This window comes from Pelodiscus sinensis, chromosome 3 (assembly GCF_049634645.1).
Source record: "Pelodiscus sinensis isolate JC-2024 chromosome 3, ASM4963464v1, whole genome shotgun sequence".
Taxonomy (NCBI): Eukaryota; Metazoa; Chordata; order Testudines; family Trionychidae; genus Pelodiscus; species Pelodiscus sinensis.
Window position 1 is genome coordinate 181,567,589 of NC_134713.1, and position 26,994 is coordinate 181,594,582.

General features: G+C 44.5%; 1 protein-coding gene across 2 annotated transcripts in view; it reads right to left on the bottom strand.

Annotated features, from left to right (window-relative positions):
- Window positions 1-26,994, bottom strand: part of APLF (aprataxin and PNKP like factor) — an 84,827-nt gene that overhangs the window by 41,154 nt on the left and 16,679 nt on the right. For both annotated transcript variants that reach the window (XM_006114108.4, XM_075925559.1), the window contains exons 3-5: window positions 12,805-12,971; window positions 10,075-10,255; window positions 7,788-7,914 (exon numbers count right to left, since the gene is read on the bottom strand). In XM_006114108.4, coding sequence (XP_006114170.1) covers window positions 7,788-7,914; window positions 10,075-10,255; window positions 12,805-12,971 — 475 coding nt within the window. The remainder of the gene's footprint in view (window positions 1-7,787; window positions 7,915-10,074; window positions 10,256-12,804; window positions 12,972-26,994) is intronic.

Sequence of the window (26,994 nt, forward strand, 5' to 3'; positions counted from 1 at the left end):
AAGTAAATGCGTGGCTGTGCAGGTGGTGTCGGAGAGAGGACTTTGGTTTCTTCAACCATGAGACTCTTCTGGGCACAAGGATTGTTAGGAAGAGATGGGATCCACCTAACCAAGAGAGGAAAGAGCATCGTCGCAGGCAAGCTTGCAAACCTAGTGAGGACGGCTTTAAACTAGGTTCATTGGGGGCGGTGACCAAAGCCCTGAGGTAAGTGGGGAAGTTGGATACCAGGAAGAAACACAAGGAGGAACAAGCAACAAAGGAGGACCTCTGATTCGACTAGAGAAGGTAGGGCGAACAACTGGTTATCTAAGGTGTTTGTACATGAATGCAAGAAGCCTGGGAAACAAACAGGAAGAATGAGAAGCCCTGGCACAGTCAAAGAAGTATGATTTGATTGGAATAATGGAAACTTGGTGGGAAGAATCGCATGACTGGAGCACTGTCCTGGAAGGGTATAAACGGTTCAGGAAGAACAGGCTGGGGAAGAAAAGGCTCTTCATTCTATGTAAGAGAGCAGTATGATTTCAGAGATCCAGTATATAGAGGGAGAAAAGCCTGTTGAGAGTCCATGGGTTAAGTTTATAGGTGGAAGCAATAGGGGTGATGTTGCAGTTGGTGTCTGCTATAGACCACCGGATCAAGTGGATGAGGTAGCTGAGGCTTTCTTCAGACAACTGAGAGAAGCTTCCAGATCGCAGGCCCTGGTTCTCATGGGGGACTTCAATCACCCTGACATCTGTTGGGAGACCAATACAGAAGTACACTGATAATCCAGGAAGTTTTTGGAGACTGTTGGGGATAACTTCTTGGTATAGTGCTGAAGGAACCGACCAGGGACCACACGCAGCTTGACCTGCTGCTCACAAACAGGGAGGAACTAGCAGGGGAAGCAGAGGTGGGTGACAACATGGGAAGCAGTGATCATGAGATGGTAGATTTCAGGATCCTGACCAAAGGAAAAAAGAAGAGAAGCAAAATACACATCCTGGACTTCAGAAAAGCAGACTTTGACTCCCTCAGAGAACTGATGGGCAGGATTCCCTGGGATGCTTACATGAAGTGGAAAGGAATCCATGAGAGCTGGCAATATTTTAAAGAAGCAGGAAGAAACCATCCCGAGGCACAGCAAGAAAAGCAAACATGGTAGGCGACCAGATTGGCTTACCAGGGAAATCCTTGGTGAGCTTAAACACAAAAAGGAAGCTTACAAGAAGTGGAAACTTGGACAGATGACTACGCAGGAGTATAAATATATTGCTCGAGAATGCAGGGGAGTTATCAGGAAGGCGAAAGCGCAATTGGAATTGCAGCTAGAAAGGGATGTGAAGGATAACAAGAAAGGTTTCTACAGTCATGTTAGCAATAAGAGGGTGATCAGAGAGGGTGTGGGGCCCTTACTGGGTGAGGAAGGTAACCTAGTGATAGATGATGTGGGAAAAGTTTTCTTTACCTCTGTCTTCACGGACAAAGGTCAGCTCCCAGACGAATGCACTACACAACACAGTATGGAAAGGAGGCGGACAGCCCTTGGTAGGGAAAGAACAAGTTAGGAACTATTTAGAAAAGCTAAACATACACAAATCCATGGGTCTGGATTTAATGCATCTGAAGGTCCTGAGGGACTTAGAAAATGTCATTGCGGAGCCTTTGGCCATTATCTTTGAAAACTCGTGGAGATAGGGGAAGATCCCAGATGATTGAAAAAAGGCAAATGTAGCGCCCATTTTAAAAAAAAAGAAACAATCCAGGGAAATACTACCTCAGTCTCTGGAAAAATTATGAAGGGTATGCTCAAGGAATCCATTTTGAAGCATTTGAAAGAGGGGAAAGTGATCAGGATTAGTCAACATTGATTCACAAAGGGAAAGTCGTGCCTGACCAATCTGATTAGCTTCTATGATGAAGTAACTGGCTCTGTGGATATGGGAAAGTCAGTGGATGTGATATAGCTTGACTTTAGCAAAGCTTTTGATAGTCTCCCACAATATTCTCATCAGCAAGTTAAGGGAGTATGGATTGGATACATGGACTGCAAGATGGACAGCAAGCTGGCTAGACTGTCGCGCCCAATGGGGAGTGATCAACGGCTCGACGTCAGGTTGGCGGTCAGTTTCTAGCGGAGTGCCTAAGGATCCATTTTAGGAACGGTTTTGTTCAACATCTTTATTAATGACCTGGATGAGGGGATGGATTGCACCCTCAACAAGTATGCAGATGACACTAAGCTAGGGGGAAGAGGTAGACACGCTGGAGGGCAGGGATAAGGTCCAGAGTGAGCTAGACAGATTGGGCCAAAAGAAAATCTGATGAGGTTCAACAAGGACAAATATAGAGTCCTGCACTTGGGACGGAAGAATCCCAAACATTGTTACAGGCTGGGGACCAACTAGCTAAGTAGTAGTTCTGCAGAAAAGGATTTGGGGATTACAATGGATGAGAAGCTGGGTATGAGTCAACAGTGCGTCCTTGTAGCCAAGAAGGCTATTAGCATATTAGATTGCATTAGGAAGAGCATTGCCAGCAGATCTAGAGAAGTGATTATTCCCCTTTATTCGGCTCTGGTGAGGCCACATCTGGAGTATTGTGTCCAATTCTGGGTCCCCCACTATAGAAAGGATGTGGACGCATTGGAGAGGCTCTGGCGGAGGGTGACCAAAATGATTAGGGGGCTGGAGCGCATGACCTATGAGGAGAGACTGAGGGATTTGGGTTTGTTTAGTCTGCAGAAGAGAAAAGTGAGGGGGGATTTGACAGCAGCCTTCAACTTCCTGAAGGGAGGTTCCAAAGAGGATGGAGAGAGGCTGTTCACAGTAGTGATGGATGGCAGAACAAGGAGCAATCATCTCAAGTTACAGAGGAAGATGTCTAGGTTGGATATTAGAAAAAACTATTTCCCTCGGAGGGTGGTGAAGCACTGAAATGGGTTACCTACAGAGGTGGTGGAATCTCCATCCCTAGAGGATTTTAAGTCTCAGCTTCACAAAGCCCTGGCTGGGTTGATTTAGTTGGGATTGGTGCTGCTTTGGGCAGGAGGCTGAACTTGATGACCTCCTGTGGTCTCTTCCATCTCTATGATTCTATGAGGAGGAAGGCTCTGCGAGGGAGTTTGGGTGTGGGACAGAGTTCCTGACTGTGGCAGAGCATTGGGGTGAAGAATGAGTGAAAACTCTGGGAGGGAGTTTGCTGCAGCATGGAGCACCCTCCTGCATCCAATCTCGCTTCCCGAGCCCACGCCCCTCCCTCCTGCCTGCATTCCAATAGTTTGGGAAGGAGTTCAGGTGCAGTAGGAGGCTCCAGGCTGAGAATCCATTGGGTACAGGACTCTGGGCCTGGGAGAAATACATTCAGATTGCTGCAGCAAATAAAAGTGGGAGTGGTAACACAACGTCTCAGCTGACACATCAACACCAAAGTTTAGATACTGTTGGCTGTGATGGTGATTGTAGAGCAGCTGGTTTCCCTTTTTGTCAGTGTCAGGGCTATTTCCCACTCTAGCACTGAGTGCAGAAGGTGGTGGGGCCCACACAAGACCTTAAATACCTTGCCTCTATAGGCTCTGCTTATTAAAAAAAAACTCCCCAGAGTCAGAGATGCACTGGCTCTGGAAGATAGGCTGCCACCATCAAGTGATTTTAAAGAACCATGAAATATCAGGACAGAACACTTGGGGCACGCCTAGATTGCCTGCGGCTTTCGGAAGATATGCAAATTTGCACCAAATTTGCATATCTTTTCGAAAGCCATGGGCATAGACATGCCCTTCAATTCCTTCCCTGGGGGTACCCCAAGCTCTTTCACCACAAGAGAGCTTGAAAAAAGAAAGAACACACACAAAACAAACTGCGTCTGTGATAGCTGACCTCTCAAGCTAGGCAGACACACACACACACACACAGACCTTCCTGTAACCTCCCAGGACACACAAAAAAAAATATCAAATGATCACCTTCAAAACGTGATTTTATTAACAAAACAAAAAGATATATTTGATAAAGCATACTTAATTGTTAGGTGTTACAGAGCAACTAAGAAAAGAACAGATCAAAACACAAAGAACCGTAGCCCTTTGGCTGTAGCTTGAATAATGTGGGTGGGGGGAGGGAAGGCATAGATTCACACACAAAAAGTGTAACTAGACAGCAAATAAAGAAAATATACATTTTCCCTCTACTCACGATGCATACTGATCCGTACCTCAAGGTCCAGATCAGAATCATGCCAATATTTTTTGGGCATGGTAATTCTGATTGATTATTTCATCCTGTTCCTACAGCTGCTAACTTAGAATCAACACACAAAGAGTGCAGGCAAGGTATCTATATACAATTCAAATTTCAACAGTCTTCCCATTGGCTTTCCACCAACACCCCTTTTGCTATCTGAGTTTAACACTTGAGTCACCATCTGCTGGCCAGCACTCCTCCTATCCATCACAGCCATTTTTCATCATTTTGCCTTTGGGGTGCATAATGTCTTTGGGGTGGAGGAAATTGAACAGGCAGAATCTCTGGCCATCTAAGACTTATTGCATCTCCTTATTTGTGAAGATGAGTAAATTCCCAGGGAACACAACATTCTTCCAGAATTTTAACATGTGATATTTGTTAGTTCTCCCTGCAAATACTCTGGTTCCCTCGAATGGAAGGTCTTCTGCTGTGGGGTTGTACCTGCTTTGACAAGAGAAAGGTGAAGCCAGGCAGCTCTCCGCGTAGCCTTTGTTGCTGAGATAGAGCAAGAAGCAGCTGTATAAGCAGGGTCTAGAAAGGCCTTCAACTACGTATTCATGAGGAACTGACCCTTTGCAAGGATTTCTCAAAACTGTTCTCTGATCAGCTGGGAGATGTTTGATGAAGGCATTTAACCTATAGTAGTCGGTGTAATTGTATTTTGCCATAAGGGCGTGGTAATTAGCAATCCTAAATTGTAGTGTCACTGATGAATATGACTTTTGCCCAAATAAACGCAGTTGTTTCCAGCCCTTGTCAAATGGTGTCAATTTAGCAAGGTGCTGTCTTCACATTTATTTATAAGGTAGACAAAAACAGGATTCAGGAATGGGTGAGAAAATAAAAAGTCAATGTCCTTAAAGGGAACATAATATGCTCTCTTGCATGTAGGAGATGTTGTGGCTGGTGTCTCCCATATAGTCTTTCCTTGGTCAAGCAGGGCCTTGTTGACAAGGAAGGCAATGCAATCTGATGAAGTATGGAAGATGTCTAGTAGCTTGTGTTTTGACTCCATCACTTCAAGCAGTATTTGTAGCACATCCACTACTCTCTTTGTTACAGATGTTAAAAATGTTCATAATTAAGTAACTGTAACAGCTGAAAAATTTCAGCAGTTACACGCAGGGCAGGAGTTGGTTCTCCAGGAGTGGGTGCACATAGGGATATGTAACAACTCCTGCATGGCCTCCCACACTGTTGCCTCAGAGTGAGAGGCAGCAGCATGGGGCAGCACACAGCTCCATGGGAGCCAATGCACACGGGAAACCTACATGTACCCCTGAACATTAACCAATAAGCCCAGGCTCATCAGTTAACGGTTTACTCAGGGCTACTCAACTCTGGAAGCCCTGGAGGCCAGTGATACTCACAGCACATGCAGAGGGCTGCAACTTAAGTGTGGTTGCTATGACAGAGCAGGTTAAAGGACTTGGGGGAAGGGGAGAGAGGCTGCTCTAGCAGAGGAAACAGCAGCAATCCTGGCTAATTAGGGGCAGCTGAGAAAGGACAGCTGCAAATCAATTAAGGGCCAGGTGAAGCTGATTGGGGCTACCATGAGGCCTCTTTAAAAACCCTCCCTGAGGGAGAGGAGGGAGAGAGAGGAGGAGCGTGGAGACAGGAAAACAACCCAGTGTTAAGGAGACTCAGAATGGAGGAGCAGGAGGAACCACCAGCCCTGCTAAAGGCTACAGGGGGAAGTGAGTTGAGCAGGAGGTGTTGGAGGGCCCCTTCCCCCCCTCCCCGCTTCGGGGCAAGAAGAGGACTTTCTGGTCAGCCGTGACTGGCCCAGGGCTTCAGCCCAATATAACATCCTTTATGTTAAGGGCCAGGAAGGCCCAGGGACAAAAACTCTGCAGGTGAAGGTTCTGCTGCAGCCCTGAAAGTGTAGGAAAGTGGACAGAACAGTGGTCAGGGTCTCAGGAGGGAGACTGACCCTGCCACATTGCATATACATGCAAATATATATGAAAATAGCTTATTTCATACTGATGTGAATAAAATGCACTTCCCAGAATGCCCCAGTGCTCCCAGCACCTTCTCCCTGGGGCCTAGAAACACCAACACCTTGTACCCATCCGCTCCAGCCAGCCTGTCCGCTTGCATCTTCCAGTGCTCACTCAGCCTGGGAGACACCTCGCCATTGTGGAGTGTGTTCCCAGTGGAGGCCATGTTCAAAGGATCACACCAGCGGGCCACATGTTGAGTTCCATATAAACCCACATCGCACCATGGGCCGCAAACAAATGGGCCACATCTTAAGTAGCCCTGGCTTACACGCTTACACTTTCCCATCTCTACTGTTAATAAGATCTTGAAACTGAAGCTGTCTGCCAGAATTGGTGGGGGAGGCATAACAGCTTCATCAAGAGAGGATGAGGAGTTGTTGGTCATCATGAGTAGCCTCCTTGTCTAGTCTCTCTTCCTGTTCCTCAAATAACTCCTCTTGAGAATCAAAGGATCCAGATAACTAAGCTAAGGTAGACTTTGGTCCTCTATCCTTTTGGGCGACACTGTAGGTCTTTGAGATTTAGTGACTACAGGTTGCCCGTATGTCCCAGTACTGTCACTGAGCTGGTGCAAGGTTGTCCACACCAAGCGGGTGGACTATGTCTCTCATGATGGTAAACTGGAGCCGTAACTGTTTCAAGGTAACAGTTCTGTGATATTGTAATGAGAAGTCTTCCACAGACAACGTAAATCATGATCTGCTTTCTCTTCATCACCGTTTGTTCAGTCATGTATGCATCATTATCTTCAATCAAGGCGATCTCCGCCAGTGTCCTTGACTGCTCCACCTTTGTCAATCTGCTTGAACTGATTAGTGAACTCATTTTTGTACCATTCTAATGCTAGTTTTACTACGCTGGTAAATTGCAGAGTTGTAGTAATCATGTTGGTCCCAGGATATTAGGAAGACAATGTGTGTAGCCCTGAAATTGGTTCAATCAAAGATTACTTCACACACCTTGTCTTTCTTTACTAGAGAAGGATAAAAGTAGTTAAACTAAAGGGTAATGTAGAAGATGCGCTAAATACACTGAAACCTAACTCCATAGTCTTGAACAAATTGCAAAAAGATTGCTGTAGCATTGCTGATGCTGTTGAAATTTGGAATAAAAACTTAGAGACACTTTTCTTGGAATTAAAGGCACTAGAAAACTGACAAGTGTTGTTACATAAGTAAACTCATCAAGGCATAATCAAGGGGAAAAAAGTGAAAAAACTGAACATGTAAAGGAAAAACTGTCTACAAGTTTTTAGGATGACAAGCGGGCGGTCTTCGTCAGGCGTGCAGGTCAGAATAAAAGTGCTAAAACATCCTGTAATTGTCAGCACAGCCTCTCTTTGGATGCATGCTGCAAATTCCAGACCATAATGTGAGAAACAAAGGTGGCAATAGAAGCAAATATGTTCAGTCACCTGACAAACTATAAAGAGGAGATGTACAGAGGATTTCATGGACGGAAAAGTAATTAGTTTATATGCCAACTTTATAATACTGATGGTCAGAAGAGATCAAAATAGAGAATATGTATATTGACATAAAGAAAGTAACATACCTTTATTAGTGACTGGAGTTGAAAGACTTTTTACCATGAGTTCTCCTTGCAACATCCAAGATGGAAGTATCCTTTTCCTCCATTCAGGCTCTCTCTCCTCACTTTCATTATAATTAGCAGAAAAAAGCTGAAATAATATTAATTGATTAGTAGCACAATACTTTTTTCTAGAATTAGGATACAGAAACTAGAAAATTAAAGAGTCTGTTCAAAAGACATTATAAGCAACTTTAGCTCTGAGAATAACCTGGATGGATTTTCTTAACTGAAACAAAAGTCAGTCATCATGCTGAATATTTTGACACCTCCTACTCTCTCAGGGTATGTCTACCCTTGCACCCTCTTTCGAGAGAGGGATGTAAATGCAGCTGAGCAAAATTGCAAATGAAGCACACATCTGAATTTCCCGCGCTTCATTTGCATATTCTCATTATGCGCTATTTCAAAATAGCGCTATTTTGAAATAATAAACGCTGTTAAGATGTGATATTTCGAGAGAAAACCCTTCTCTTGAAATAACTGATAAACCTCATTGTATGAGGAATAAGGGTTATTTCGATAGAAGGGTTTTCTCTCTAAATAACTGCGTCTTAACAGCATCTGTTATTTTGAAATAGCGCTATTTTGAAGTAGCGCCATCAGGCAAATATGCAAATAAAGCACGGGATATTTAAATCCCCGCTTCATTTGCAATTTCGAATGTCTTCATTTGCATCCCTCTCTCGAAAGAGGGTGCAAGTATAGACATACCCCCAGCCAACCAGTATTTAAAGAAACCTATCTTTACTCCCACTTATAACCAACTCTAACTTTCAAAAGAAAGCTAAAGTTCATTTACAGATCAAAAGGTTCATAAAAATCTCACGGAAAATTGAAGCTACATGGCTTGTGTCCACTGAAACATCAGAAAGGCTGGAGGCAATGAGTAAGGAATACTGAATTACTAGGTAGAATGGGAAATGCAAAGAAAAAAAAGTTCATTTTTCAAGTGGACCTCTCACTCCCTGTTAAGTTATTCTCAGAAAATAATCAGAGAATCAGATGGGGCTAGAGAAACAGGAAAAAAAATACAAACCCTGATTAGGACATGATGATCATTAACTGGCTCTGGAATATATATTTTGGAATTCTTGTTAGCATGACGAAGGCTAACATTTCAACTGCACTTATAAAGAAAAATATTAGCTATAGTATGTTTTCAAAGAGCAGTTACTATACATGTTTGCCTTTGCATAATATTAGTTTTTCCATTGGTAGATCAACAATAGCAAAACAAAGTACAATAAAATTGGCCTCACAATAGCATTTACACTATCTGAAAGCCATTTTACTTAACCTCAGTAAGACAAAACATCAGCTTTTTGAAAATTCTGTTCTGTTTGCAAATTCTGATCCAAGTCTAATACCTACATAAGAAAAAGTTAACGTTACAAAAGTAGAGTAATATAAGCCTTTTTTCTGTATTCTGGCTGACCCTGAATACACAACTCAAAAGTTATAACCAAATGGAGGAAGCTGTGTGAACAGTACATGTAGGTTTTACTCCATGGCCTAACCCCATAACAGCATGTCCAGTTTAGCTTCAGAGTACATGAGGGGTGTGAACTTCAATGGCTTTTCAGCTAGGTACAAGCACTGGGTTGTGTCATACCTTCCCCTAGGGCAAGGGTTTTCAAACTTGGGTCACAGACCTGCCAGAGAAATCCCCTGGAGGGACCACAACACTGTTTACTCTCAAGCTCTGCAGCCACGGAGCCTTGCAGCTCCTATTGACTACAGTTTGCCATTTCAAGCCAAGGGGAGCTACTGGAAGTGGCACCAACCCCTGCCCTAGGGGCAGGTTGCTGTTCTAAACTTAGTTTTTTCCCTTTGTGTACCCTGCTGCTTTGGAACCCCACAGAACCTAAAAGGACATAAGCAGAAATTCATGTTTGTTCCTCCCACAAAATACAAATTTTATTTCTACTCTCACTCACTAACAAAGCCATTCTTAGTTCTGGAGAAATCTTTTACAGCATTGCATATACTTATAGTGCTGCAAATATAAAGAAAAGCTCAGTCATGTAAGCTTAAGGCATTTGAGCTAATTTTTTGGAAATATTATATATAGTAAATGAAATAAAGATATATATTCCCAAGCAAGCTCTTGATCTACCAGAGCCTACTCCCTCATAAACAGCTTTAAATAGATGTAGAGACAAAAACTATTTTTATTTTACCCAGTTTTCAGCCCACTTTTCAAAAAATACAGACATGTTGCAATATTTCATCAAATATTAACACCCACCGAACTTTTGGATGAGGTCTTTTTTGGAGTTTCTGCTGTCCTTTCCAAAAGAGAATGCACTTTCACATTATTATTGGAACATGATGTTGATTGTACTGAAGATGGATCACAAGACATCTTGGTAAGGTGGCTCACTGAAGCGGATTTATTTGCTGTTTCATCTACAATTTTCCTATTTTTCCTAAAGTATATTAAAAATGCATCTTTTAGTGGAGAAAAAAAAATCTCAAGATCTTTCTTTATCTATTTGAACTAAACTCAAGTTTATGTGCACTTTAAATGTGTATTTTCACGCAAATGCCATAGTGTAGAAGCAAGTCTCAGAGTTTAAGATATTAAGAGACCAAAAGAAAAAAAGACCCCTCCTTCTGCAGTACATATACTTACACATATTAGTGGTGCTAGAATAGCTCTTACATCTGTTGGCAATTTTTTTGTTTTACCATGATGTATCTAGGGAACAAACTACATGGCTGCCTAAAAGTAACCAAAATCATCAGTCAGGATGGCTGAAAAATCAAAGATTAAGGGTACGAACATAAAAAACACTAGTAATGACAAGGTCAAATTAGATTATTATTACTGACCATAAAGTATCTTGTGCCTTCCTTTAACTGTAGGAACTACAAACTTACAATACTATTACTGTGTTATTGAAAAAGATCATCTTTACTATAAAATGAATACTGTTTTTGAAATGTGTTATTCAAATTCTGTAAGATACAGATATTATGGTAATGATCAGCAGCATGAAATCCTAATTTAGAACAGGCAGAAAAGCAAGCTTTCATTCCCAGCTCTCATATCTCAAACAAACATTTATTTACCATTTCCTGTAGCAGCAGCTCATTTTTCATTCGGTGGTATACACTAGCTTACTTCCAAGTAAAGTGTACCGATTGTTATTTACTATACATTTGAGAGAGTTTGTCTGTCTGCACATCTGTCTGTTCAAGGACTCCTCCTAAACAGTAAGAGCTAGGACCACCAAACTGGGTATACAGCTTCCTCTTGTAACTCAAAGCAAGGTAAGGGTTTGGTTGTGCCAGGAAAATGGGATGTATCTGGATGGAATTACTTCTCATAAAACCATACCAAGAAGAGACAGAATCACCAAGTAGGTGAAAGGGGCTGGCTGTTTTTCATCAAGGAGTGAGGGGAAAGTGCACAGTTTGCTGAATTCCCTCACTCTGGCTGGGAAGTGCAAGTCAAAGATGAACCTAGACCTGCCCCAGCTGGAACCCACTCTTCCCCACATACCCCTCCCCCAGCTGTGCCCACTGAATCTGCAATGGCCATGGAGAGGCACTTCTCAGCTGGCCCCAAGCTGCTGCAGTGAGAAATGAATTGAGTTAAGGACCCAAGCAATGCCGCGAAAATCATCTACTTGCTTTATAAATTAGAAATAGTTCATATACAAATAAAATAGATGAAATGCACATCTTTATTTAGAACCTAGTTCAGCAGAGTTCTTGAGCAAAGATCTAACTTCTCCTGCCATAGTTGTATAATTCAATATACAGTACAAGGATTTCCCCCCCCCCACAAAATAGCAGGTAATGGATAAACGTTACGCTGGATTGAAATTTGACACGTTTATTTATGTTTTTCAAACCTTACATAGGATTTTGCTTTTTTTTTTTTTTAAATTACAAATCTTGTTGACTATTCCTGTGAGGCTTGTGGATAACCATAGTACCCCTGGGAAAAATAGGAGTCAGTGCACTTATAAGCTTCAGAATTTTTTTTTCTAGGAGTTAAAAATATGATTAAGGATCTTCAACTGCACTTTAACATTTGCCCATCCACTAACTCTCTCCTCTCCACCACTTGGAAAATGTGTAGCATCAAAGAAAATACACAAATTAAAAGTGTAAAGTATGCATTATTTTTGGTTAGTATAGGAACCATTTGAATTGCAATGCCTACTGGTAGAGCCCTGCACAAATACAAAATTAGTATCCACATCTGCAAGAGTGATTCGTGGATATCGGCATCCACAACCACGGATACCCTTGGATATCAAGTAGATATCCACAGGTTTGCAGGGCTCTATCTATTAGCAATGTTAATGTTTCAGTCTTTCAAAACAATTCTCCCAAGAATGGTGTTCATGGTCATTTTTCTGTTCCTCCAACAATAAATATTTTGGTAACTCACCAGAAAAAAAAATTAGACCTAATGGATTACATGTAAATAGTTTTAAAAATAAGATTCTTGCTTATAGATCAGCATGTGTGGAAGTAGAATCCTTTTATTGGTTGTTAACTAAAGCTTCCCTTTTTAAACAAAAAGGCATTAAATGTCGCACAATCTATTGGAGAAAGCAACGTTCAGTTTTCCCACAATTTCTAAAACATGTGTTTTCAATGGCATTTGGGAGACATGCCTTTGAAAATCTCTCCCATGAAATACAAAAGTACTTTTGAGTCTATTTAGTAAAACGCTGACAGATAAGAATGATAAAGCACTTACAAGTTTATCATTCCCCTCTCCTTCTCTGCCAGATGCTACAATAATCCACTCACTGGGCTTCAGAATTGGGAGTGCAGAGTATATCAGAATGCACTGATCTAGTTACTTCATACTGTCCCTCTTCTCAATCTTCTTAGTAAAAAGTGACAACCATTTAAACTTGACTTTAAGCAGATGTTTATTTGGATTTTTTCCAGTCAGGATCACGTTATTACAAATAACATTAAAAATGTTTTTCCAAACTGGTGTTATTACCTTAATGTGTTTTCCACATCTGAGTGAGTAGAGATGATCTTGAAAGTGTACTTATCTATTAAAAGGGAAAAGCTGTCACCTGGGCTCAAAGAATGCCATTCATCTGTTTCCAATGGTAATAGACAGTTGTTCTCAGGTGATTGATAAAAACAAGGATTTACGTGAATCTGTCAATTTAAAAAAAGAACATTGGTACACACCACATGCTATATTATAGAAATCACAGTGGCTTACATTCCACAGTGAAGCATTAACTCAGTTACTAACACAATTTCACATATTGATGTAACCTATGAATAGATGTTATTATGTTAAACACAAATAAAGTACAGTACTAGAAAAAATTCTCATTTAAAGATAACCTGTTTGTATTGATAGTATGCATGTATTGGTAGCTGCGAAATAGGATTTATAAGGCTGAGTTGGTATATCCACATTGTTTGTTTCATGAAGTTCAAATAATTCCTGTACAACTTTACATCAAAGGTCTAAGTAAGATTTAATTCTGAGGAAAATGTTGAAAAAGCAACCCACAAATAAGCATTCTACCCTTTTTTAAGTAACGCGTTTGACAAATTAGACCTTATAGACAAGACCAGAGCAACACATAGGCAAACTAGGCATGTGCCTAACAGGACTTCAATTCGGGGCAGAATGACAAACATTTTGTTTTGGCCAATGCAGAATTATGCGTGAACTGAAAGAATTTCACTTACTTGAGAGGCATTGTGAGCCTTTGTGCTAGGTTAATGACAAAATTTATTAACCTCAAGTTTTTCAGTTTACCAACAAGCCTGCACCAGTGATTGACTGGTAAAAGATAGTCCTCACACTTCCACCATACAACGTAAGGATGTTAAGTAACAGTTAATTTACTACTCAAGTAGTGGATGGAATGTCCATTGACTATTCAACTAGTCAATGTACATTTCAAAGGAGGAATGCATTTCAAAGGAGGAAGAGCCAGCTGGGGCTCTTGTACATTTCAAATGAGGATGCAGAACCCTAGGTGCAGCCCGGGGCCAGCGGGAAGTCCCACTGACTCTGGGCTACATGCGGGGTACCAGCTTTGAAATGTACAAGAAAGGTACTCAGAGTCCCCCGCTGACCCCAGGCTCCAAGCTGCACTGCCAATTTGAAATGCCACGTGGAGCCAGGGTCAGCTGGGGTAGAAATGCCCGCTGGAGCCTGGGATCAGCTGGGGAGTCCCCAGCTGTCCCTGGGCTCCACACTCAGTATCCCCTTTGCTGCCTCTAATAGAGGCAGCGGGGGGGGGGGGGGGGAAATCGACTAGTCGACTGCCTAGCTGATAAGCATTTGCTTATCAGTCGACTAGACCTTAACATCCTTAATGCAATGGAGACTCACTTTTCAATCCTGAACATAACCAAAGAAAGAAGGGTGGCAGTAAAGAGTGGCTTCCTACTCCAACAATAAGTATGCAGGCTAGGATGAGAACATCACTGAAGTATATTCTACCCTTCCTTCCATCTCTATGCTTGCATTTCTCCTTGTTTTATGACTATTATACTTAACAGTGCCTCCTTTGGGAGAAGCAAAGATTTTTTTTTAAAAAGAAGAACCAGAGACTGTTACACAGATTGGAAGGCAGAATCCAAAAAAGGCTGGTTTCCCCAGGACCCAGGGACGGGTTAATCTAGTTCTGCTTGTAGACTAACTTTTAATTGAGCTCTTTAGTCTCCACATTCAATCTTCAAAACTACCCACCTTTGTGACTATTTAATAAATTTCAGGCACAGGATATAGTAGATCTACTATATATTTGAGAGAGTTTATCAATTTGTTAAAGAACTCTTCAAATGGTAAGAGCCAGGATCACCAAATTCAGTACAGGCAGTCCCTGGGTTACATACAAGATAGGGACTGTAGGTTTGTTCTTAAGTTGAATCTGTATGTAAGTTGGAACTGGCGTCCAGATTCAGCCGCTGCTGAAACTGACCAGCGGCTGACTACAGGAAGCCAGAGGCAGAATTGCTCTGCCCCGGGGTTCCTGGAATCAGCCGCTGATCAGTTTCAACAGGCTGAATCTGGACGCCAGTTCTGACTTACATACAGATTCAACTTAAGAACCCCAGGCGTCCCCAAGTCAGCTGCTGCTGAAACTGATCAGCAGCTGATTCCAGGAAGCCCGGGGCAAAGCACTCTGCCTCGGGCTTCCTGTAGTCAGCGCTGGTCAGTTTCAGCAGCGGCTGACTTGGGGACGCCTGGGGCAGAGCAGCTGGGGTGCTGCCGGGTTGGTCCAGTAGCACCCAGAGCAGCGCTGCAGGACCAACCGGCAGCGCCCCAGCTGCTCTACCACAGGCGTCCAGAGAAAAGCCTGGTCTGCTGGGGAGGAGGGGGGGGGCGAAATAGTTGCGCCCCCACCAGCAGACCAGGGAGACGCGGGCGACGGACCAAGATGCACCGTGGTCCCGCCGCCCAGGTCCTCCGCGGCTTTGCTCCACGTCTCCCTGGTCTGCTGGAGACGCGCCTCGGCTGTCCTGCTGCCGGCGTCCTCTGAGGCTTTGCTCCCCGTCTCCCTGGTCTGCTGAAGACAGCAGACCAGGGAGACGGGGAGCAAAGACAGCCACGGCACGTTCAGCATCTGCGGCTTTGCTCAGCATCTCCCTGGTCCTGGTCTGCTGGGGGGGGCTCCCCCCAGCAGATCAGGGAGACGCGGAGCAGCTTTTCTCGCCCTGGAGGACGCGGGCAGTGCATCTGGGTGTCCCGCCGCTCCCGTCCTCCGGGGCGAGAAAAACCCTGTTCGTAACTGCGGATCCGACATAAGTCGGATCCGCGTAACTTGGGGACTGCCTGTATACAGCTTCCTCTTATAACTTAAAGCAAGATAAGAGTTTAGTTGTGCCAGGAAAACGGGATTGCTTCTCATAAAAACCATATAGAAAAAAGATAGACAGGTGAAAGGGGCTGGCTGGGAGCAAGCCTCCCTCCCTGCCCCAGACCCGAGCTTCCCACCCTCCAGGCACCCTTTAGGGAAGCAGGCGGGGGGGAGGGGCAGCTCCTTTCCCCTAGATTCGTATGGGGACATGGCTGACCATTCCCCTTCATCACAGTCAGGAAAGGAAGGGGAAAATGAAAAAACTTAATTGAGTTAAAGATCTGAGCAACATCAGGTAAATGTGCTAGTAAAGTATATGAATTAGCCAAACAACTTTGATTTTCATAAAGAACCTTATAGAAACTGATATTTGCTATGGGCTTGTGTACATAAGTTCAAGAAGCTGGCAGCATCTGCAGTTAGGCTTGTATCCCACAAAAAACACCCTACCTAAATATTGTGCATCATACACTAAACAGTCGAACTGGACTTAATGGAAGTACAGGTTGAACCGCTCTAATCCAGCACCCTTGGGACCTGACCTCTACTAAACCAGAGAATTTGTCAAAGCACAGGAGATCAATATTGTCTAGTAGAATTACCAACACTTCCACTGCTTACTCGGCTCTTAGAAAACATTTAGGGGTAAAATATAGCTAAACAACAGCCAGCGCAGACCATTAAGAGCCAGGACGGGTGGCTTAAACCAATTTTATGGGACTGCAGGAAATATACCATGCCAGCGCATGGATGTTACCAGACTAGAGAAGTTCAACCTGTACTCCCAGTATATAAAAATTAAGCACATAGGAAACTGTTATAATGCTGAGGTTACCTATAAAACGTAACAACAATGGTCTGGTAGAACTTTATAGACGAACAAAACATGCAGATGGTATCATGAGCTTTCGTGGGCATAGCTCACTTCTTCAGATGACCGGAGTTTTGAGTTTAGGATGTGCCGACTCAAAATAAATAGGACAGAAGGAAGGAGAGAGAAAATGATGCGAGTGGGAGACAGGGAGCAGAGGACATAGAAAATCAGGAAGGTAGAGGGAATCAGTAAGTATCTGAAGATTGGGTAGTTAAAACGAAGTAGATAAGAATCAAAGTCAATGGATAGTATTAATTTACACTAACATCCCCCCCTAATCCCTGACCAGGAACTTTCTATCTGCTACCCAAAATACACAGACCTGGTGATCCCAGACGGCCCATCATCTCAAGCATTGGCACACTCACCACAGAATTATCTGGATATATCTACTCCCTCCTCAGACCCTATGCTACCAACACTCCTAGCTACCTCCGTGACACCACTGACTTCCTGAGGAAACTTCAAAACATCAGTCATCTTCCTGAAAATATTATGGTGGCCACCATGGATACAGAAGCCCTCTACACCAACATTCCACATGAAGACAGATTACAGACCATCAGGAACACCATCCCCGATAACACTGCACGCCTGATTACAGAGCTCTGCAACTTTGTCCTCACCCACAATTACTTCCAATTCAGAGGCAATTTCTATCTCTAAGTCAGTGGTATGGCCATGGGCCCTCTCATGGCACCACAACATGCCAACATCTTTATGGCTGACCTTGAACAACGTTACTTCAGCTCTCGCCCCATAACACCCCTACTTTACTTACGCTACATCGATATCATCTTCATCATATGGACCCATGGAAAAGAGACTCTTGAAGAATTTCACAAGGATTTCAACAACTTCCACCCTACCATCAACCTCAACCTAGACCAGTCCACACAAGAAATCTACTTCCTGGACACTACAGTACAGTTAAATAATGGACAAATTTCCACCACCCTATACTGGAAACCCACCAACCGCTACACTTACCTTCATGCCTCCAGCTTCCATCCCAGACATATTTCTCAGTCCATTGTATACAGCCAAGCCCTAAGATACAACCGGATTTGCTCTGATCCCACAGACAGAGACAATCACCTATAGGATCTTTAAAGAGCATTCCTAACATTGAAATACCTACCTAGAGAAGGGAAAAAAAACAAATTGGCAGAGCCAAAAAAGTACTCAGACATTAACTACATGAAGACATACCCAAAAGAGAAAACAACTGAATTCCACTTGTTATTACCTATAGTCCACAACTCAGACCGCTCCAGCGTATTACAGGCAGTCCCCGGGTTATGTACAAGATAGGGACTGTAGGTTTGTTCTTAAGTTGAATTTGTAAGTAAGTCGGAACTGGTACATATTGTAGCGGAAACTCTAGCCAAACATTTCTCCAGAGCTCAGTTTTATTCTCCCACACCTCACTTCCCTCAGTCCTTTATTCTCAAGCTGAGGTGTCTGCTGAGAAAAGCCGCTCCACGTCTCCCTGGTGTGCTGGGGAGGGGGGGGGGCAGGGCGTTAGCTTCGCGTCTCCCTAGTCTGCTGGGGGGAAGCAGCTAGTGCGGGGTTGCCTCACCCCGTTTGTAAGTAGGGATTCGATGTAAGTCGGATCCATGTAACCCGGGGACTGCCTGTATACACAATCTACAACCCATCTTGGAAAATGATCCCTCGCTCTCAGAGGCCTTGGGAGAAAAGCCTATTCCTGCTTACAGACAACCCCCCAACCTGAAACTAATTCTTTCTGGTAACTATGCCACACAACCACATCATAAGCATTCAGGAACCCAGCCCTGCAACCAACACAATGCCAACTCTGCCCACATATCTATACTAGCGAATTCATCACTGGAGCCAACAACATAAGTTACCAAATCAAAAGGTCATTTGACTGCACATCCAGTAATTTGATCTATGCCATCAAATGCCAGCAATGCCCCACTGATATATATATATATTGGACAAACTGGACAGTCTCTGCGGGAAAGACTCAATGGACACAAATCAGATATACATAAAGGGAACATACAGAAACCTGTTGGGGAACACTTTAATCTTCCTAATCACTGTTTAAAAGTTCAAGAGGCTGTCTTGTCACAAACCAATTCTACTAGCCAGATACACAGAGAAGCATTGGAATTAGAGTTCATCTGCAAATTCAATTCTCATGCTAATGGACTCAATTGTGATGAAGGATGATTGGGACACTATCAACCTAACAGTCAATCAAGGTGCAAGCAGCTCTTGTGTAGATTCCTATGTCAGGAAGGATACTATCAATTTACTTTGATTCTGATCTGCTTCATTTTAACTACCCAATCTTTAGATACTTACTGATTCCCTCTACACCTTTCTGATTTTCTATACCCTCTGCTCCCTGTCTCCCACCCCCGTCCTTCCCCCCCCTTCTCTCATTTTTATTTTATTCTGCACATCCTAAACTCAGAACTCCAGTCATCTGAAGAAGTGGGCTGTGCCCACGAAAGCTCATGATACCATCTACATGTTTTGTTAGTCTATAAAGTGCTACCAGACCATTATTTGTTTTTTTCTGTACAGACTAACTTGGCTACCCCCTGAAGCTATAGAACATAGTCACTTACATCATCTTCCCTGCTTTTCCATTTAATTCTGCAAGCTGTGTTTTTGCAAAGGCTATAATAAATACTTACTTTCATTTCTAACTGATTGGCACGTGCATTTATTCACATTTATTTATTCACAGAAATTAATCAAAAATAATTCAGTGAGGGGAGTGAGGAAACTGATTTAATAATTAATGATTGATAAACAGAGATAGATAAAGAAAATAAGTGAAAGATCTCTGAAAACTTCCCTGTTTTTACGCATATACACACTTAGTAAGGTTCTATTCCTGCAGTACAAAAAGCACAAGATTAAATTTCAAAAGCATGACAAATTTATACTCCAACTGTAAACATTTTTTGAAAAATATCTATTAACTCTGTCAAGATAAAAAGTAGTGTGCTCTTTAGGATAAATGTAAAAACTAAAATAATTATTTTTCCTTGATGTGTCTAGGGATTTGGAAAAAAAAAATTGTACTCCTTCCTTCAATTATTGGTGCTTCACAGTTATCCTGCTTGAAAAGAACTGCTGCAAGATCTGACATTTTTAAAAAATATAGTTATTTAACACCTCAATTTTTTCTATTTAACTGCAGTGTAGACAAACCCTGAACGATACCAAGCACAGCAGCACTGATCTACCAAATCAGAGGAAAGAACAGGATGAATGAAGAGGGGCAGAAAAGAACAGTAGGCCATACCAGTAATGCTTTGGGAAAAGAACACTGCAAAGAATGTCTGAGGTACAGCCTGTTTACGTATTTAAGACTGCGAAGACAGGCAAGCAGGACAAGACTCTTCTCCATTGCCTATCTAGTGAAAAAGGAAGACTACTAAGACCACCTGAAGGAACAAAGGAAAGGCAAGGGCTGAGTCAAGGCTGAGACACTGTCCTGTCTGTAAAGAGAAAAACTCGAAGCTATAGAAACTCTGCCACCTGCCTGAACATCATTTAGGATGAGAATTTACCGTGTGTAACCTGTTTCTTAGGGATGTCTACACAGCAGCGCTAAACTCAAAATAAGCTACGCAACTTGAGCTATGCTAATTGTGTAGCTTAAGTCGAAATAGCTTATTTTGACTTTTGACGCTGTCTAGACAGCAGCTATTTCAAAATAGAGAAATCTTCCCCAACTTCCCTTACTCATGAAATTAGATTTACAGAAGTCAGAGTAAGAAACCCATTATTTCAAATTATTTCAAAATAACGGGCTTGCTGTGTAAACATACACTATGATATTTCGGAACAACTGATGTGATTCTGAAATAACGGTGCTGTGTAGACTAGCCTGAGTATATTAAGCTTTGTTTTATTCTATTTGCTCAGTGACCTGCTTTGTACTGTTTTTTATACCTTGTAATCACTTAAAGAAGAGGTTACTCACCCTGTGTAGTAACGATGGATCTTCGAGATGTGTCCCCGTGGGTGCTCCACTCAAGGTGTCGGGTCCCGACCCGGCACCGCTAGTCGGAGATTTCCAGAGCCGTAGCCAGACCGGACCGCGCATGCGCGAGCACAGCGCGCGGCGTTCGCACCTTTGCAACGGTCCGCCCCCCCCCCCCCCATCAGTTCCTCTCACTGCTCGGTCTCTGAAAGATAAAGCAGAAAGATCCGGAGCGGGGAGGGGGTGGGGCATGAAGCACCCATGGGGACACATCTCGAAGAACCATCGTTACTACACAGGGTAAGTAACCTCTTCTTCTTCGAGTGGTCCCCGTGGATGCTCCACTCAAGGTGAGTACAAAGCAGTAACCCAGAATGCGTTCCGGGTCAGTTATTTTCTACCGTGGATAGAACCGCAGAGGCCACCGCGGCATCTGAAGCCCACCTCCTAGTTATGGCATAATGACGCGCAAAAGTTACACTAGAGGCCCAGGTAGCCGTGCGGCAGATATCCGCAAGGGAAACTCCCCTTGCAAAGGCAGTGGAGCCTCGTGTAGAGTGAGCCCGAGGTAAAGAAGGAAGAGGTTTGTTCCGAATAGAATGGCAATTTGTAATACAAAGAGTAATTAGTTTTGCAATGCGCTGAGTGGAAAGTGCTTTGCCCTTTGATCTCTGTGCCAAAGATACGAACAGCCTGTCCGTGCACCGCCATTGGCGTGTTCTGTCTATATAGAAAGAAAGCGCACGTCGGACATCGAGAGTGTGGAAAAGAGCATCCTTACTTGACGAATGAGGCTTGGGGTAAAAAGCTGAGAGAACAATAGGCTCGTTAATGTGAAAGGAAGAACAGACTTTGGGAATAAACTCCGGATGTAATCGTAGTGTTACTGTGTCTTTGGAAAAAACGGTAAAAGGAGGGCTTGCCATCAACGCCCCCAGTTCACTCACCCTTCTTGCTGATGTAATTGCAAGAAGAAAGACCGTTTTCATGGTTAGCATATGTAAAGAAACCGACGCCAAAGGCTCAAAGGGGGGGGGTACATAATGGTATCCAACACTAAATCGAGATTCCAAGAAGGGGAAAGCGCGCTTCGTGGTGGGTATAAATTCATGAGCCCCTTTAAGAACCTCTTTGTAATTGTATGAGAGAAGAGCAAGGAACCTTCTACTGGATGGTGGAAGGCACTAATAGCTGCCAAGTGCACCTTTAAGTACGATAGTGCAAGTCCCGAATTCCGTAGATGAAGGATGTAATCCAAAACATGCTGTAGAGGAGATGAGAGAAGCTGTATGTCGTTCTGGAGGCACCAGTTAGAAAATCTCTGCCACTTTGCGAGGTAAGTGTTCCACGTAGATTCTTTCCTACTGTGTAGAAGTATTACCTTGACCTGTTCAGAGCACAGGTTTTCGTCCACTTTTAACCACTGAGGAGCCACGCCGTCAGATGTAATGCCTGAAGTCTGGGGTGTACCAGCGAGCCTTGTTCCTGAGAAAGGAGATCCTGGTGGAGAGGAAGAGGGTAAGGTGGTTGAATTGACATCCTGTGTAAAAATGGATACCAGGCTTGCCTGGGCCATGCTGATGCTAGCAAAATGACAGTCGCTGCTTCTGCTCTGATTTTTTCCAGTGTTCTGGAGATGAGGGCCGTTGGAGGAAACGCATACAGAAGTGCCTTCTTCCATCTGACCAGAAGCGCATCGCTGAGGGAGCCCTTGCCGAGCCCTGCTCTGGAGCAATATAGGTGACACTTCCTGTTGTTGAACGTTTCGAATAGGTCTACGAGGGGAATACCCCATCTGCAAAATATCGCATGAAGTACATCTGCCCTTATTTCCCACTCTTGGTCCGTGGGAAAAACGTCTGCTGAGGGAATCCGCAATTACATTGGCGGTGCCAGGTAAGTATGATGCTGTTATGGTTACGCTGTTCTGTATGCACCAATTCCAACACCGCACCGCTTCGGCGCATAGGGAGCGTGATCGTGCTCCTCCCTGTCTGTTCACGTAATACATCGCTGCTACATTGTCCGTCAGTATCCTTACTGTAAGACCTTTGATATGCGGGAGAAAATGTTTGCATGCATAGAAAATTGCCCGGAGTTCCAACCGATTGATGTGCAGACGCCTCTCGCTGAGAGACCATTTGCCCTGGATTCGTTCGTTGTCCATGTGGGCACCCCAGCCGATGAGTGAGGCATCTGATGTTATCTGTACCGATGGTTGTTGTCGGTGGAATGGAACTCCCAGCAGAAGGTTTTGCGCCTTCGTCCACCACCGCAGAGATCTCTGAACATGTGAAGGTAGCCATACTACCTTGTGAATGTCGTGCCTCACGGGAACATAAACCGTGGACAGCCAGTGTTGGAGGTTCCTCAAGTGAAGCCGCACATGAGGAACTAAGACTGTGGCCGCCGCCATATGACCCAGGAGACGAAGGCAATTGTGCACCGAGACACTCACATTGCCGGTATGTACGGTAATGAGATCTTTGATCGCTTGGAATCTTTCCTAAGGTAAGTAAGCTTTTGCCGTGCGCGAATCGAGGTTTACCCCTATAAACTTTATGGATTGCGTTGGAATAAGTGTTGATTTTTGCTTGTTCAGGAGGAGACCGAGTGATTCGAATGTTTGTTCGACCGTCGCCACCATCTGCGACGCCTCTCGCTCCAAGAAACCTTTTATTAAGCAGTCGTTCAGGTATGGGTATATTATCACCTGTAACAGATGAGCTGCTACGACAGCCATGGTTTTCGAGAAAGCTCTGGGAGCTGAAGCAAGACCGAATGGTAGAACCCGATACTGAAAATGATCGTGGCCTATCACAAATCGCAGAAAACGTCTGTGAGCGGGATGAATTGCGATGTGAAAATACGCATCTTGTAAATCGAGGGCAGCGAACCAATCGTTGTGATCGAGGGGATGGGATTATGGAACTCAGGGTCACCATTTTGAAGTGCTGCCTGCGGAGATAACGATTCAGACGGCGTAGATCGAGAATGGGTCTCCAGCCCCCCCGTTTTCTTTTCCATTAGGAAGTATCTGGAATAAAACCCTCTTCCCTTGAACTGATCTGGGACCCTCTCTATCGCCCCGATAGCAAGGAGACGATGAGATTCCTGTCGCAGGAGGTTTTCATGAGATGGATCCCTGAAAAGGGACGGGGAAGGTGGGGTGGTGGGAGGGATGGAAGTGAAAGGAATGGTGAAGCCGATATTTATGACTTCCAGTACCCATTTGTCTGATGTTATTTTGACCCATTGGTGATAGTAAGGTCGTAAGCGATGGTGGAAAATGAGATGTGTGTACAACAACGATTGGTAGCATCCGCTTGCCCCCGACAAGGGAGTCAAACTTGCTGTTTTGAGGTGGACGTGCCCGATACTCTAGGCGGTGGTGGACGCCTTCGCTGAGGCCGTTGTCTAGGTCGGGACTGGTCGAACGGGCAATTTTTTTGTCTCCGAGGCTGATAATCATACCGTCTTTGGTACGGGAAATAACGACGACGGCGGAATGATGGTACATACATCCCCAGCGTGCGGAGTGTTGTTCTTGAATCTTTGCCGGTATGAAGTACCTCATCTGTCTTTTCTGCAAATAATTTTACCCTGTCAAATGGAAGGTCTTCGACCTTGGAGTGTAGCTCCTTGGGCACCACTGCTGTGGCGAGCCAGGATGAGCGTCTCAGACACTGCTGTTGCCACTCCTCGAGCCGCTATCTGGAGATTAGCCTTTGAACACGCATAGCCTTCCTTGAGGATCGACCGTAACAGCTCCTTATCAGCGTCCGATGATCTTTGGGCCAGCTCTGTAAGCTCTGAGATACTATCGAAACTATGATTCGCCAATAGGGCTGTGAAATTCGCTATGCGAAGGAGCAATGTGGCCGATGTATAAACTTTACGGCCAAATATATCCAATTTTTTTGCCTCCTTATCGGCCCCCACATTTTTCAGCTGTGGGTTCTTAGCCCTTTGGAGAGTTGCGTCAACGACCAAGGAGTTTGGCTGCGGGTGAGTAAAAAGGAATTCTGAGTCTTTAGATGACACAAAATAACATTTTTCCACCAGTTTCGAAGTTGGAGGAGTAGAAGTCGGGGTATGCCAAATTTCTGCTGCTGATTGGAGGATTGCCTCATCCATAGGGAGAGCAACCTTAGATTGTTGTTTAGGATGTAAATTTCTCCAGAGCTTGAATTGTTTCGTCAGAATTTCTGATAGCTGGACGTCCTGAGACTGGGCCACCCTCCTAAAAAGATCCTGAAATTCTTTTGTGTCGTCCGGAGGAGAGGAATCCCCCTCAAACACTGCATCATCTGGGGAGGAAGACGAAATATCTTTTGGAGATACAGTCTGTGGCTGATTGTCCGTATCCGAGATTTGTCCTTCCTCAGGCTCCGATAGGTGAGCTGAAGGTAAGGGGTTCTCCGGACGAGGTGTCGCCCTCTGCCAATCTTGAGTTGGAGGTGACTGTCGTGCTTCATGAGGAGTCTGGCAGCAGCACAGATGAGAACGAGAGTGAGGTCTCCCATATTCATAGGATGATCGGTGACTCCTATAATCGAAGTGCTCAGGGGACGATCGCCGCGAGGAATATCTGCTAACATACCCCCTATGATAAGATCTAGGAAGGGAGTAGCTTGGTGAGCGAGATCTATATGATGATCCCCGATGATAATAGGGGTACCAGTCGCGATGACCAGAATGACGAGACCTTGATCTCCATTGCGGGGAAGGCATTGTTTGGCTGTGAGACACCGAGCAATCTCTGACCCTCGCTGAATGACAGGGTGAAAACGAAGGTTCAGGTGATGGTGAAATCGAGTGTCTCGGCATTGACTTCCTAGCAGCCTTTGTAGGGACTGTAGAGGCAGGAGCAGCCTCCCTCCCTTCTACTGATAAGGAACAGGTGGAGGGGGGAGGGGGTTGAGCCTCCATCATGCGTACAGTGTTATCATGGTGCTGTACTAGGATCCTGCACGGCACCGCAGCCAGCTCCCTGTCCTCTGTGACTGCCAAAGGAGCGTGATTTCCCGGTGCCGACTCGGCACGGTGGGGCGTGCTCTGTTGTCGGGCCCGTTCGTGTTGCTCCCCAGTGCCGTCAGCCAATGCCGATTCCGGTGCCGACTGCAGCGCCGGCTTGTCTTGGCTTATGGGAGCTGCTTGCGGTGCCGCTAGAGTTTGCGGCTGCGCCGACGGTAGCGGCTCAAGCACCTGTGGCGGTGCCGATCGCTCCTGGTGAGCCGGGCTCTTAGCGGGGTGCAGAGCCGGTGCCGATGACGAGCGGCTCAGAGGTGCAGGCATTACTGGCCGCGCCTGGTGTGTTCTTTCTGGTTGTCCCGCCGTCCCGGACGTACCAGGCTTGTGTCCCTGACTGACACGGGACAGTGAAGTAGATGGAAGAGAGCGCATAGGAGAGGCTCTCTTCCTCTTTGACACCATTACTGCGGGCGATTGTGATCTCCTTTTCTGCCCTGCGGGAGGCTCTGAGACCTGGTCCTCGGAAGGCTGTAAAGCCTTATCACACAGGAGTAGCTTTAACCGCATGTCTCTCTCTCTGCGTGCCCTTGGTGTCAATTTTGCACAATGGGCGCATTTTTGTGGCACATGCGATTCCCCTAGGCATCTGACAAGCTTTGTGCCCATCAGATGCAGGCATGGCCTCTTTACAGTGAGCACACCGTTTAAACCTGGGCGACCTGGGCATAATGCTCGCTCAGCGTAACTATGCAAGTAATCCACTGAAACTAAAATTAGTAACTATAGAATTTCTTTTTTTTTTTAGAATTCAACCTTAACTACTACCTAACTAACTATATTAACCAAAGTTAACTATAATTTTTTTTTTTTTTTTTTTAAAGAAACGGCTTCTCTGAGGAGATAAACGGCGCTCCGCCAGCAACCACAGGCGGTTGAGAGGAACTGACGGGGGGGGGGGGACTGGACCGTTGCAAAGGCGCGAACGCCGCGCGCTGTGCTCGCGCATGCACGGTCTGGCCCGGCTACAGCTCTGTAAATCTCCAACTAGCGGCGCCGGGTCGGGACCCGACACCTTGAGTGGAGCACCCACAGGGACCACTCGAAGAAGAACTTTACCTTTTGTGGTTAATGAATTTCTTGTTTATTTCAAAACCTAGTTTGTGCAATTAATATTTGGGGGTGAAGGAACAAAAAGCTGTCCCTATCTCTTTCCACACAGAGGGAGAATTTTATGAGCTGGTACTATACAGATATTTCTGTACAGTGCAAAACAATATTATTTGAGGTTCATACTTCAAATGGTGAGTGCACCAGAGAGCTGAGTAAACCCCAGATCTGACTTCAATCTGTCTATAACTGGGTATGAGCTTGCCTGGGTATGTTCTGGGAGGGGGCTGACACAGCAATCCAGTGCAAGGGAATACCAGCCTGCTAGGGTCGGAGTGCTTAGTGGGACCCCAGCACATCTGGCAGCATCCCAAAAGGAGAGTTCAACCAGTCACAGATACCTCTGAGAACCTGTCT